General features: G+C 51.7%; 1 protein-coding gene across 4 annotated transcripts in view; it reads right to left on the reverse strand.

The window, feature by feature from the left end:
• Positions 1–3,641: 3,641 nt before the first annotated feature.
• Axin2 (axin 2) overlaps positions 3,642–12,618 on the reverse strand; it is a 30,212-nt gene continuing 21,235 nt past the window's right edge. For all 4 annotated transcript variants that reach the window (XM_034505945.2, XM_034505946.2, XM_076935564.1 and 1 more), the window contains exons 5-11: positions 12,266–12,406; positions 11,612–12,114; positions 11,175–11,369; positions 10,646–10,876; positions 9,878–9,973; positions 8,353–8,520; positions 3,642–5,149 (exon numbers count right to left, since the gene is read on the reverse strand). In XM_034505945.2, coding sequence (XP_034361836.1) covers positions 5,023–5,149; positions 8,353–8,520; positions 9,878–9,973; positions 10,646–10,876; positions 11,175–11,369; positions 11,612–12,114; positions 12,266–12,406 — 1,461 coding nt within the window. In that variant the 3' untranslated portion in view covers positions 3,642–5,022. The remainder of the gene's footprint in view (positions 5,150–8,352; positions 8,521–9,877; positions 9,974–10,645; positions 10,877–11,174; positions 11,370–11,611; positions 12,115–12,265; positions 12,407–12,618) is intronic.

Below are 12,618 nucleotides of genomic sequence, written 5' to 3' on the forward strand. Positions count from 1 at the left end.
TTGGGGTGGGATGGTTCAAGAGCCCCCCAAAAACCAAAACAGGCTATTGTCACTGCCCTTAGCTGCGTCCCATAACGTGAAGATGTAACCACTGCTGAAGACACACACACTCTGAACATAAGAATTGGAGGAATCCAGCTGGAACTGACCTGCAAGCCTCCCCCCTGAAGCTCCCATAACACATGGTGGTTCATAACTGTACATTAAGTAATTTCGGGCCTTCTTCCATCTGAAAAGGTACACACATGGTACACACACACACACACAGGCTAAACACACATGTATTTAAAATAATAAGGAAATTTTAAAATAAAATTGTTCTAAAGTTTAAAGAGATGTCTCCAAAGACATAGAAATGGTCAATATGTATAGGACAGATTGATGCCACCAACCTCCAGGGACATGCAAATGAGGCTGTTTTCTCATACCTGTTAGAATGGCTGCTAAGAAAACAGAAAGGGCCAGTGAAATGCTCAGTGGGTGAGCATGATGACCGGAGTTCAGTCCCCAGAACTTGCATCTCGGTGTGCCAGATGTGATGGTATACACTGTTAATCTCAGCACTGGGGAGTCAGATCCAGGTGAGTTCAAGGCCAGCCTGGTCTACATAGTGAGTTCCAGGACAGCTGAGGCTACACAGTGAGATTCTGTCTGGGCACAGTACACACTCTCTGTAGTGGCAGCTCTGGTAAGGAGAGATAGGAGGTAGCCACAAAAGAGTTGTCTGGAAGCTTGAAGGGGAGTCAGCCTGGAGTGTGCCACATGGAAGTGACAGGGGAGAACCTGCCTCATAACGGCTGGAAGAGGAGACTTGGCTTCCAAAAGTTGTCCTCTCCGTCATCATGGCACATGTGCCACACACACACACACACACACACACACACTCTCTCTCTCTCTCTCTCTCTCTCTCTCACACACACACACACACACACACACACACACTGTCCCTTACTCATGGTGTGTATGCCACACATATACATGCATTATCACACACACACACACACACACACGTACATGTACAGACATGCATGTACACATGCACAGATGCACATGTGCACACATACACTTGCATGCTCCTGCATGTGCACACGTAGTTCTCACTCATCATGACTCAGGTGCCACACTCACACATGCATATCAGACACACACATTCTCACACACAGAGAGATACACACATGCAAGCATACACACACACACATACACACACACACACACACACACACACAAATAAAATAAAAAAGGCAAGTGTTGGTGAGCACATGGGGAATTTGGAAGTCCTGTATGCTTGTCACAGAAAAGTAAATGGTGGAACCACTTTGGAAAACAGCATGGGAATTTATTTAAAAAAAAAAAAAAAAAAAAAAAAAAAAAAGGGCCGGGCGGTGGTGGTGCACGCCTTTAATCCCAGCACTTGGGAGGCAGAGACAGGTGGATTTCTGAGTTCAAGACCAGCCTGATCTACAGAGTGAGTTCCAGGACAGCCAGGGCTACACAGAGAAACCCTGTCTCGAAAAAAACCATAAATAAATAAATAAATAAATATTTTTAAAAAAGCAACAGTCACTTTTGGAGATTTATATCAAAAGATAATAAAATCAAGATCTCAATAAGTTATCTGAAGCCCTGTGTTTAGTGGACTGATTACAAGAGCCAGGATGTGGGATCAGCCTAAATGCCCACTGCTGTATGGGAAGCTAGAGAAAATGTACGGTGTGCACACAATGAATACTGCTCAGTAATCAAAAATGAGATGACAGTGTGACATGAGTAAGTCCCAGGGACCACACACCAAGCATTTTAGTCACAGGATAAATATGGGTCACGTGATTCCACTTAGAAGTAGTCATAGAGGAGAGATGGCGGCTCAGAGGCTAAGGACCATCTGCTGCTCCGACAAAGGCCCAGGATTGATACCCAGCATCTACATAGTAGTTCACACCATCCATAATTGATGCCCTCTTCTGACTTCTGGGCACCAGGCATGCATGTGGTGCACATACGTCTTCACACACATAAAATAATCTAAAGAACAGTTGGAGTAACACGGTAGTTGTGGTCAGAGGAGGGCAGGTGATCTGGCATCCAGTAATCGCAAAGCCTTAACTATTCAGGGTGAGGAATTCCAGGGCTGGGGGATGGCACAGAGGGTCAAAGCTCTTGCTTTACAACATGAAAACTTGAGTTCAGATCTCAGCGACCAGGTAGAAAGCCAAGTATGTGCACACGTGCCTGGAACCCTAACACCGTGAGGGACGGAGGGAGGAGGATCACACTGGGACTTGCTGGCTGCCAGCACAGCTCCAAGTTCAGTGAGGAATCATCTCAAGAGAGGGTGGACTGATGGAGCAGGACACCTGACCTCTGGCCTCCACGGGCAGATACACGTCTGCACACACAAGTAGATACAACAACATAGAAATTCTAATTGGACAATATTGTCACTAATATGCTTAGTAAGCCTGTGCACTTGAAAAGTCGAGGCTGTGTAATTAATGTTACCGTTCTTACCACAATAAATAAGACTTAAGAACAAAGAGGCAGAAACCTGACTGACCAACCAAGTACCCCAGATATATTCCTCCCATGCAATGGGTGCCAGACGAGGCACTCACCTGGAAGGCAGTGGTGCTGAGACTCAAACCTGGGTCTTAAGCCATTTTTGCCTCCTCCTTCCCTTCAATGGGTGAATCAAAAGCTTGAAGATGAAGAAAACTGACCACCTCTGGAAATACAGAGCCTACCTCTCCTTCTTAGAAAGACCCAGAAGGATCCTCCAGCCTCCACCAGAGCATCACACCTGTCCAACCTATACCTGCACAAGGATCCATCTTCATTCATTCGGCCCAAACACCAATTGTCAAGAAGTCCCGATGTGACCCACTGCTAAGTCTAATGGGAAGAGAAAGCAACAGGAAGCCAACAAAGACCAAGCGTCATGAGATTCATGCCCCATCTGGTGCTGAGGATGGAACCCAGGGCCTATTCATGCCTAACAGAGCTATACCAAGGAGCTACACCACAGCCCATCGTTAGACCTCTTAAAAGTTCACCTTGTAGGACTTCAAGTGGACTGTCTAATGCCTCAGCCTGGCTTTCTGAGCATATGCAGGGAACACATGGCTGAGCAGAGGCTAGCCCATGTGCAAGGTCATGCAACATGTAGCTATCTGTCCACCAAATGGGCTAGCCCATGTGCAAGGTCATGCAACATGTAGCTATCTGTCCACCAAATGGCAAGGTGCTCTTCTTGTCTCCCTCCTGCTGAGGACCCAAGATTGTTGCCAACACTTGACCTGCCCAGAACCTAGATGGTGCCTGGAGATGACCTGAGGCCATCCGTTCCCAGGACAGAGGGCGGGCAGCCTTGGACGGCCACCCCTTGACTACTAGCTTACTTCTAGAGGCTTTTTACCCAGCACTGAGAAGACCACTCTGCCAGGTGGGAAACAAAGTCTCCAACACAGTTGCCTCATGAGAAGACAACCTCAACCAGATCTGTGCAACTGACCCGTGCTTTGATGCAGGCCAGGCCCCTCAGAGCCAAGCTTAAGCAAGGGGAAGCCATGCCCAGATATTCCCGTACAAAATGGGTTCCCTGGTCCCACTCCCACCCTGGGGGGAATCCAAAGATGAGGCTGACATTTTGAAAAATATAAAATTTTAATAAAGGCTACATCTCTTAATTACAATAATTATTGTACCAAGTAATTTTCTTTAAATGAACTCTTTATAATGCATAATTTACAGTCTAAGTAGAACAAAATGCCATGACAAAAGTCATTGAGTAACAAGACTTGTAATAAAAAGGCATAAAATATATTTATACATAAACCCCTTTCAAAAACCAAGGGACAGCTTGAGCCCTGAATATAGGGCGGTGCACGGAGCGGGTCCCCGTGCCTGTACAGGTACTGTACTGATTCCCAAGTCAAGCACTAGCCAGTGGGTGAACGCTCTGCCCTACACTACACAGGCCTACAGTACAGGGACCGCTGGCAAACAAGACATACAGATTAACTTAACACAAACCCAAATGAGTGAGCGAGCGAGCGAGTGAGCGCCAAGGGGGAGATAACGGAGGAGAGGTGCTGCTAGGTGCCCGTGCCCTCGCAGGGTCAGGTGGGCGAGGGTGGATTCCTGATGGCCATAATCTGGAGACTGATTTTAAGAGAGCAAGGAACCTCCACTAGCTTGAACTGAAAGGGCCATGAGGAGCTCCAGGACTCAGTGAGGGGAAGCTACGAAGACGGTGTAGCCTCTGGCTCCAGGGTGAAGGCTTCCCCACTACGGATGGTCCCCACCCAACACAACATTCCCAAAGTGGTGAAGACGCTGTCACAACCAACCCTCAGGACTTCTGTGACAGCAGAGCAGCATGGCCAGGGTGGGGTCAGTTGGGGGTGACCGATTTCTGCATGTGTTGATGGGTGGGCACCATTTAAAAAAAAAAAAAAAAAAAAAAAAAGGAGCCTGTCTTCACTTGGAGAAATGCCATGCAGAGCAGATTCCTCTGTTAACGAAGAAATGATTAATGCATTCCCAGCTTGGCTCCTAAGCGTAGACAGCAATCCAAACTTCTCTCTCCCACTTCCAAGTTTAAAGCAGCATAAACTGGGGGTTAGGGGGGAAGGGGGGCGGGTAGGGGAATCGACTGTTCAATAAATATCAGTAAGGACTCCTGTTCGGGCAAGCTATACACAGTTTTCTCTTAGTCTATGAATTTCAGAGCCCTAGGAAGTCATCTATTATGTATGGCAGTCTCTCAACACACTCAGCATCTTCTATAGCCCAGAGTGGTCATGTTTTGAATAAATAGTTCAGGCTTTTCTGATCTCAGTACCCAGCTCATGGATACTGAAATCAACCACCCCGCCCTCCTGAAGGCCCAGGGGCCAGTCCCTCCCTAGGCTTTGTCTTCTTAACTGGTTTCATTTTCCTTCAAAATATTTCATGGCTGTTGTGCAGGCCTGAGACGGGTCTCTGGGCTTCAGCTCCGTGGTGCACACCAAGGTGCTTGCTCACTCAGTCAATCCTTTCCACTTTGCCCAGGATCCTGCCTTCGTACATGGGGAGCACCGTCTCGTCATCCCAGATCTCCTCAAAGACTGCTCCACAGGCAAACTCATCACTCGCCTTCTTGAAGTAATACCTTAAGAGAAGACAGGGAACCTGTTGAGACGGCATCCTCTTGCCAATGGAGAACCAAGCTTACAGGTGTCCCTCAAACCATGGTCCACTCCAGATCAATGAGGGCAGCCTACCTGGCCAGGTGAACCAGGCAGATGCACTCTGGGGGCAGGAAGGCCAGGACCCTCCACCCCTCCCGGGAAGCAGCCTATGCCTGTCAGCCTCTAGTCAGAATTGTCACCACCCAGCTGCCCAACAAAGCCACTCTCTTTCCCTCATCTCTCTGAGGGAGGAGAATGGAAAGAGCAGGGGCCTAGGCCTCATTTCTGTGGCAAGGTGGGGCAGGGAGATCCTTCAGGGACCTGGAACTCTCTGCTCAGCCTGTAGAAGTAGAAGGCTGACTAGCTGCTGTCATCAGTCCAGAGACTCGACAGGAGGGGCCAGCTCCAGGGCCCACCTATGTGGAACAGGCATGGAACCCTCCCTTTTTGTCCCTGGATCCCTGGCCCCTCTCCCCCTACCTTGCTAAGGGTCCAACACTCAGGCCTTCCCCTCCTTCCTTCAATTAAAGCTCCTCTCCACCCTCTCCAACATCTCTCTCCTTCAAGGACGGCCTAACTGTACACACGAAAGCAAGAGCCTCTTACACCCTCACACTCTGCACAAACGTCCTGGGCCAGGCCTACCCCAAGCCTTTCAGAGGTCCGAGAACAAATCCTCATCCTTCCTTGTTCCTAGCAAGGGAGAACCCCCTTGAGTGGATTAAGCTTTCCCTGTGAATTGTCCCTTCCAGCCTATAAAGGCCACTCCCAGGGAGAAGGTCACCCCCCCCCCATTGAACCATGGAGTCAATAAAACATAAGATCCTGTCCCGTGTTTAGGGCTGAGGAATCATTTCTGCACTTTCTCTTGGAAACAAGAAAAATCAACCCTCCTAGGTTGAGAGCTCGTCGTTCTTTTTTAGAGCAGATGAACTGAATTGAGAGGCTGAGTGAGCGGAAGTGGGCCTAGCCAGGGGCAGGCACTTAAGGGGGATAGCACTGATGATGAAAGAGGTCAGAATGCTTATGGCAGCCTGAGGGGAGAGAAAGCGGGTAGCCAGGGAAGCAAGGGGGCTCCTTTTTCCAAATAGACGTGAACACCAATACTGAGGCCCCCAGCTCTGACCCCAGCGGCGGTTAGCAAGCCGGACTGGCTTTCCCCGGCACCTCTGGCCAAACACGTTGACCTTTTCACAACTGCGACCTCGTCCAGCAGGGACAGAGGCTACGTTCCCGAGGCCCCACCCCCAGGACTTCAAACACACTGCCTTGCCCTCATTTTCCACAGCACCAGGCTTCATGTGGCAAACTCTGCCTCCTCCTGACATCTGGCACTGATGGCGTCTGGCATGTCTGGGGAGACTGTTTGCTTTCTGAACTCCTGCCACAGGGAGATTACTCAACACAGCCCCGGCCCCGGCCCCACCGGGGTATTTTTCATTAGGGTGGGATCTGGGGGTACAAACTGAAACGCTGGGGGTCAAGGTCCTGGGCGAGCATGGGGAGAAGACACAGTACTCTTGCACCCCGACCCCCATTTCTAGGAGGACACCAAGCCCAACTGCAGAGATAAGGAGGGTGGGAGGGCCTTCCCACAGCCTGATCCAATCAGGAAAGAATTTGAGAGGGGACCATTTGTGCAAGTCTTTGTGCATTAAAGGGGAGGCCAGAGCTTCAAAGCCAGGCTTATTAAATGTGCCTTAGGGGGAAAAAAAAATCAGAGCCAGATGTGGCCAGAGCGGCTGAGTGAGGCCCTTCCCTGTAGGCCGCTACATAGTGCGCTGTGACACTTTCGCCCCCTGAAGGTCACCTGCAGTTCTCCTCAAAGTTGGGCCGAGTCAAAGCCAAGATCAAAATGAATCCCTGGAGGGGCCTACTCGTGTAATTAGCTTCACCTGTGTCTCTGTCAAGATTAAAGGCAACAGCCAGGCCTGTTCCCCAGACCCTTTGATAACTTTCGGACCGGCCTCTTCAATAGAGGATGACTTATGCCCAGCTGCACACCTGCCACCCCAGAAAGCTGTCACCTGCAGGGTCTTGGTCCTTCCCCCTGCAAAAGGTCACTGCTGGTGCCACCAAAAGAACTCCATGACAGAATGACTGGTGTAGTCAAACAGGGCCCAGGAGGGTAGATGGGCTAACCCAGCATCTTGCATTCGGGCTCCCTCGCTGAGGAGGGAGGGGCCCACTCTGGAGGCTGAGCATCCTTCAGACTCTCCTCTGTCACATCTGGGTTCTGGGGATACACATGGGCTACACCTCTATATAGAGCCCAGGACACTTCTTGGGGGGAAACCTCCTTGGGGTGCCCTGAGTGTCTTGTTCACCTCACTGTCCAGGCCTGGTGCTCTGCGCCTGGGACATAAAAATGGGCAGAACACACACTACATTTCCAGGCAGGGCCAGGTCCTAAGTGAACTGACAAAGCCATCCGCTGCCTTGGGAAGAAGGCCTTCTTCATCCTTAACTCTTGAGTCCTCTCAAGGACCTGGCAAGGTCAATGTGTGCCTTTTGTAAGGGTCCCTCCACTCTGCCAGGGAGGCCAGGTGGCAGGGAGAGGACAGTGAGGCCCAGGACCAGCGGGAGCACTGGCCAGCCCTATTCACCCCCGAGTGCCCGTAGGCCTAGCCCCTTCTTAGTTCCTGACAAACGCTGCTGCTGCTGCTGCTACAGGTAACTTGCCAAACCCAGGCATCACCCTCGCAGGGCAGAGCAGTGGAGATGCTGGTGACTCCCTGGGCCTGGTCTCTACTTTTCTAAGCTTCCAACATAGCCTCTGACTCCCTTATTAGTTCCCACTCCAAACAGACAAGAGAGTCTGCAATTTGAGGCAGAGTCACCACTGCATAGCCCGGCCCTGCTCTCATGGATAAATAAACAGATGGCTGTGTCTTTCTTTGGTCCTCAGTCTTGTTCACCTGGAAGAGAAGACCTGGCTAGATCTCCGGAGAACCATTCCCTCTCATCAGCTTTCCCCCATAGCTGTTCTTGTTCGAGGTGAGGAGGGAAAAGCAAAACAAGGACCCTGGACGCCCAGCAGCCCACTGTACTCAGTCAGCTTCCCCCAATGCACGCCCCCAATGCATCCGAGGCTTGCAGAGGGCAAGGAGCTCTGGGGCTGGGCACTGAGTTCTGAGCAAACCCCAGAGCGGACAAGGCAGCGGGTGACGAGAGGAACCTTTACCTGTAATTTCCCTTTTTGCTGAGTTGCTCCTTGAAGTGGCCCAGGGTCAAGCTCTGAGCCTTTAGCATCCTCCTGTATGGAATTTCTTCTCCACAGAAAAAGTAGGTGACAACCAGCTCGCTGGCCTGGAGTGCGTGGACACTTGGCAGTTTCTTTGGCTCTTTGTGACTGAAAAAGAAATCAGGATGCCACAAACTCAGCCTCGCAAAGCAAATACACACTGACAGCCACACAGCACGAGGTCTACAAAGGAGGTCTGGGGAGGGACCTTCATGTTACAGAGGGAGAAACCTCTAAAGAGATCTGCAGAGCACAAGGGAGCCAGTGGTTGTCTTCTGGTTGTAAACTGATAGATACCACACCCCTCAATGCCTTCAATCTGGGGTGCTCAGAGGCCTCCTTCTGGCTAACAAGCAACAACCAAGCACCCACCAGTAAAGACCAGAGAAGACAGAGTACTGGGAAACTGCCTGCATGAGGCTGGCTGAGAGCAGGGAATACCACAGAGGCAAGCCCAGGCCAGTGTTCCTCATGGACAGTGTGCACTCAAATCCCTTGGAGGCCTACCCATCATGCCCACAGAGCCACATTACAGGTGGAGAGCCTGTTTCACGTATCCCCGGCTGGCCCCAAACTTGCTGTGCAGTCAGAGACAACCTCCTTCTTGCACCTCAAGAGAGCTAGGGATCACAGCTGTTCACTAACCCTGCCTCCACCTGCATTTCTGTGGTGCTGGGGAGCTAGCCCAAGGCTTGCTGCATGGTAGAAGGTAGGCAAGCACTCCACCAACTCAGTTACAGCCCCGCCTCCTTTCACTTTAACTGTGCCACTTACTCTGTTTTTTGAGTGTCTTTTATGAAAGCCACCAATGTTGACAATTGGCAAACTTGAAGCTCACCAGTTAAAACAAGGAAAGGGTCTAGGTAAGAGCCCTCCCTATTCAGGACCTCAAAACATTAGCCATGGCTCGGGATGACAGATGCTAAGAAAACTTTATCTAGCTCATTCTATAACTCGGACAGATTTGAAATCCTGTAGACAGCACAGGGTTCAGAGTCCCATCTCCAAGCGCAACTTTTCAACAAGAATCATGGCCCAGTTTGGGTCAAGGTTCTACGTTTCTCCAAGCAGATCATGGAGGTGGACTTCTGGGGAATCCGTGGCATCAAAAGCAGAGAATCACTTCCCTGCTTGAGGGTGATGCAAACACTTGTCCAGCCCTGCTAGCTCCTAAGTCCTACAGAGTAATGCGCATGTCCAGATTCAGCCCCTCTACCCTTCTGACAATGGCTTCATGCCCATTTGACTACATTGACCCCTTTGAACCTTGTGTCATGGGAATTCTTGGGAGCTGCTGTCCCGTGATCCTCACTGATGGCAACGTCTGCCTATAGTGTTGCTGGTCACTAAGCATGGATACAAAGGTCGGTTCAGATATGGAGTTCCACACACACATCCAGATAGTGACACTTCCTGAAACGTAAAACCACTCCAAATATCCCAGGTATGCCAGAGAAACACTCACTCTTCTGGAGCCAGGCCTGGGTTGGAGAAGGGTGTGGCTCCTGCCTGCCCAGTGGCCGAGTGGTTCCTGTCCCTCTGCTGACTGGCCACGCAGCACCTGAGAGTAGAGGAAAGTGAAGAATTTAAAAGGTGAGCTCCATCCTCATGGCAACTGAGGAGCAGAGAAAAAACAGTCTGGCCTCCTTGAACAGATGTAGACCCAAGCCAACCTCCGTCCCTGCAGAGACTCAACAAGACCTTGTGCTCACGAACAATCTGGAAGAACCCACATCGGGGCCATCTAAGTGCTGGCAAAGGGTTCGAGACTGTTGACGTCTACACATACGCTAACACGCCTCCCATGGAGTATGGACACTTTTTTTTTTTTTTTTTTTTTTTTTTTGGTTTTTCGAGACAGGGTTTCTCTGTGTAGCCCTGGCTGTCCTGGAACTCACTCTGTAGACCAGGCTGGCCTCGAACTCAGAAATCCGCCTGCCTCTGCCTCCCAAGTGCTGGGATTAAAGGCATGTGCCACCACTGCCCGGTGAGTATGGACACTTAAGGAATGGGATATACAATGGAACCATCCTACTTGTAGGAAGACCTTTCCTGACGACCCTGATTAAACTAACAAATGAACAGAACCAAAGAGAACAACTTCCAGAGGCAGAGGAGGAGATTTACTCAGCCAGAAGCAATTCTTCCCTGGGGGAGTCTGAGAGACCAGGGCCTTGCCCTCTCCACCTCCAAACCTCACCCCCTTCTGAACTCCTCCCACCCTTCCACTCACCGCTGCTTCTGGGGCTTTGACACCTCTGCCAGCCTGCGGCAGGCTTCCTCCAGCTGTGCCAAAGTGTTGGGTGGAGTTAGGGGAGGCATTGCAGGGTCCTGGGTAAATGGGTGAGCCCGGGCCAGGGAGCGGGGGTGTCCGCTGGCCCCCAACAGATGGTGCCGGCTGCCTCGGTCGCCTGGAGATGCACGGGCAGATTCCAATGGGTAGCTCTTTCTTATGCTCTGGGCACTGGAACAGGACGGGAAAAGCAGGAGAAAAACTGGGTTAGAAAAACTGGAAAATGTGACTTCAATAGAAATTTGTCTATTCTACTCAAAGAGAGAGAGAGAGAGAGAGAGAGAGAGAAGAAAATAACTCTACCATAACACGAACAAGGGGCGCTGCCAAAACATGACATTTTTGTGGTCTCCTCGGCCCAGTGTCTAATACTAAGATGGCAGGGGCAGTCACATTGGCTTTCCACAGACTGCAGAAATAGCCGTCCCCACTCCGCCTCTGTGTCAGAGCCCTGGGGAGTGGTATTTACCTATGGGGCTTTGACTTGCTCTGCCGCTCACTCTCCAGCATCCACTGCCAGACATCCTGTGACCGGTCTCCTTCTTCCCCAGGAAGCTGAGGGGCCCCTGTTGCACTGGACATCCCTCCTTCCCTGGCTGGCAGCGCCAGACTCGGTTCTGTGCCCTTTGCATTCCTTTTTGGCAAGGTACCACCTCTGCTGCCACTGCAGGGAGTAAGAACACCCAATTCGAACAGCTCATTAAAACCCCAAGACTCGTGGAATTGGGCAATCCCATGAGGGTAGACTGAGGGCAGTTCTACTGTACCTAGCTCACCCCATACCACAACCTCTGCCTGTGCCCCTCCGGGGAAGCTAAGGCAGACCCCGTGGACAGCAACCCCCCCCCCCCGGTCACACCTGCTCAGGACTCAGGGTGGAAGAAAAGCCCCACCTTCGGGACTTACCAAACCTGCTCCCCAGACGGGGGCTCTGGAGCCTTCGGGTGGCTCTTGCATTTGGAGTAGCAGTAATAATCTGTGCCTCCAGGACAGAGGCAGCGTACTCTCTGCGTGGCTTCTGCCTCGATCTCCTCCTTGGTCTTGGGAACGGCGTGGTGGTGGATGTAGTGGTGGTGAACGTGCTTTGTCGTCTGTTTGGTCAGGAAGCTCTTGCCTCCAAGGAGTGGGCAAGCAGCCACAGGGGGCAGCTTGCCCCCAGTTGGAACAAGGGCGTGACACTGCTGATGGTGGTGGTGGTGATGGTGGTCGGGGGAGCGGGAACGTGGGCTGTAGCGACCCACACCAGGGGACTGGCAGCCGGGGGTCTTGAGGACCCTGGACAGGTGGTCGTCCAAAATGGTTTGGGGGTCCTCTTCATAGCTGCCAGAGGGTAGGAGGGCCAGGGGGTGCTGGACTGGCGCTCCATCCCGTGAGTTTAGGGCCTGCTCAGACCCCTCCTTTTCTTCATCCTGGAAATGGAAGATCCAGAGGGGAGGTGAGCAAGAAAGCAACCCTTCCGCTCCCCGGGTTCATGCACCTGTGGGTTGGCACACGCGTGTGCACATGCATGTGTGTGCATACACATGCACAGGGTGGAGAGGATGCCCAAACTGGTCCTACCTCACGGATCTGCTGCAGCCGCTCCTCCAGGCTGTGGCGGCTCTCCAGCTCTAGTTTGAGCTTCTCCAGCCTGGAGATGAGTTCGGCAGCGAAGGCAGCAGGTTCCACAGGCGTCATCTCCTTGGGCAGGCGGTGGGTTCTCTGAGGGTGTGGGAAGAAGGAAGGAACCAGGCACCATTAGCAGGCCAGGCAGTCAATGGCCATATCAGCTCGGACAGAGCTTGTGGGGCCCATGGATGAGTGCTGGGTCCCTGTGTTTGAGTGGAGAGCGGATGGCGAGCCGGCCCGCACTGCTCAGGACTTTTATGCACCAGCTCTGTGGCCTCATGGAGAGCCATGGTCCCCACCAGCGT

This window comes from Arvicanthis niloticus, chromosome 6 (assembly GCF_011762505.2).
Source record: "Arvicanthis niloticus isolate mArvNil1 chromosome 6, mArvNil1.pat.X, whole genome shotgun sequence".
NCBI lineage: Eukaryota > Metazoa > Chordata > Mammalia > Rodentia > Muridae > Arvicanthis > Arvicanthis niloticus.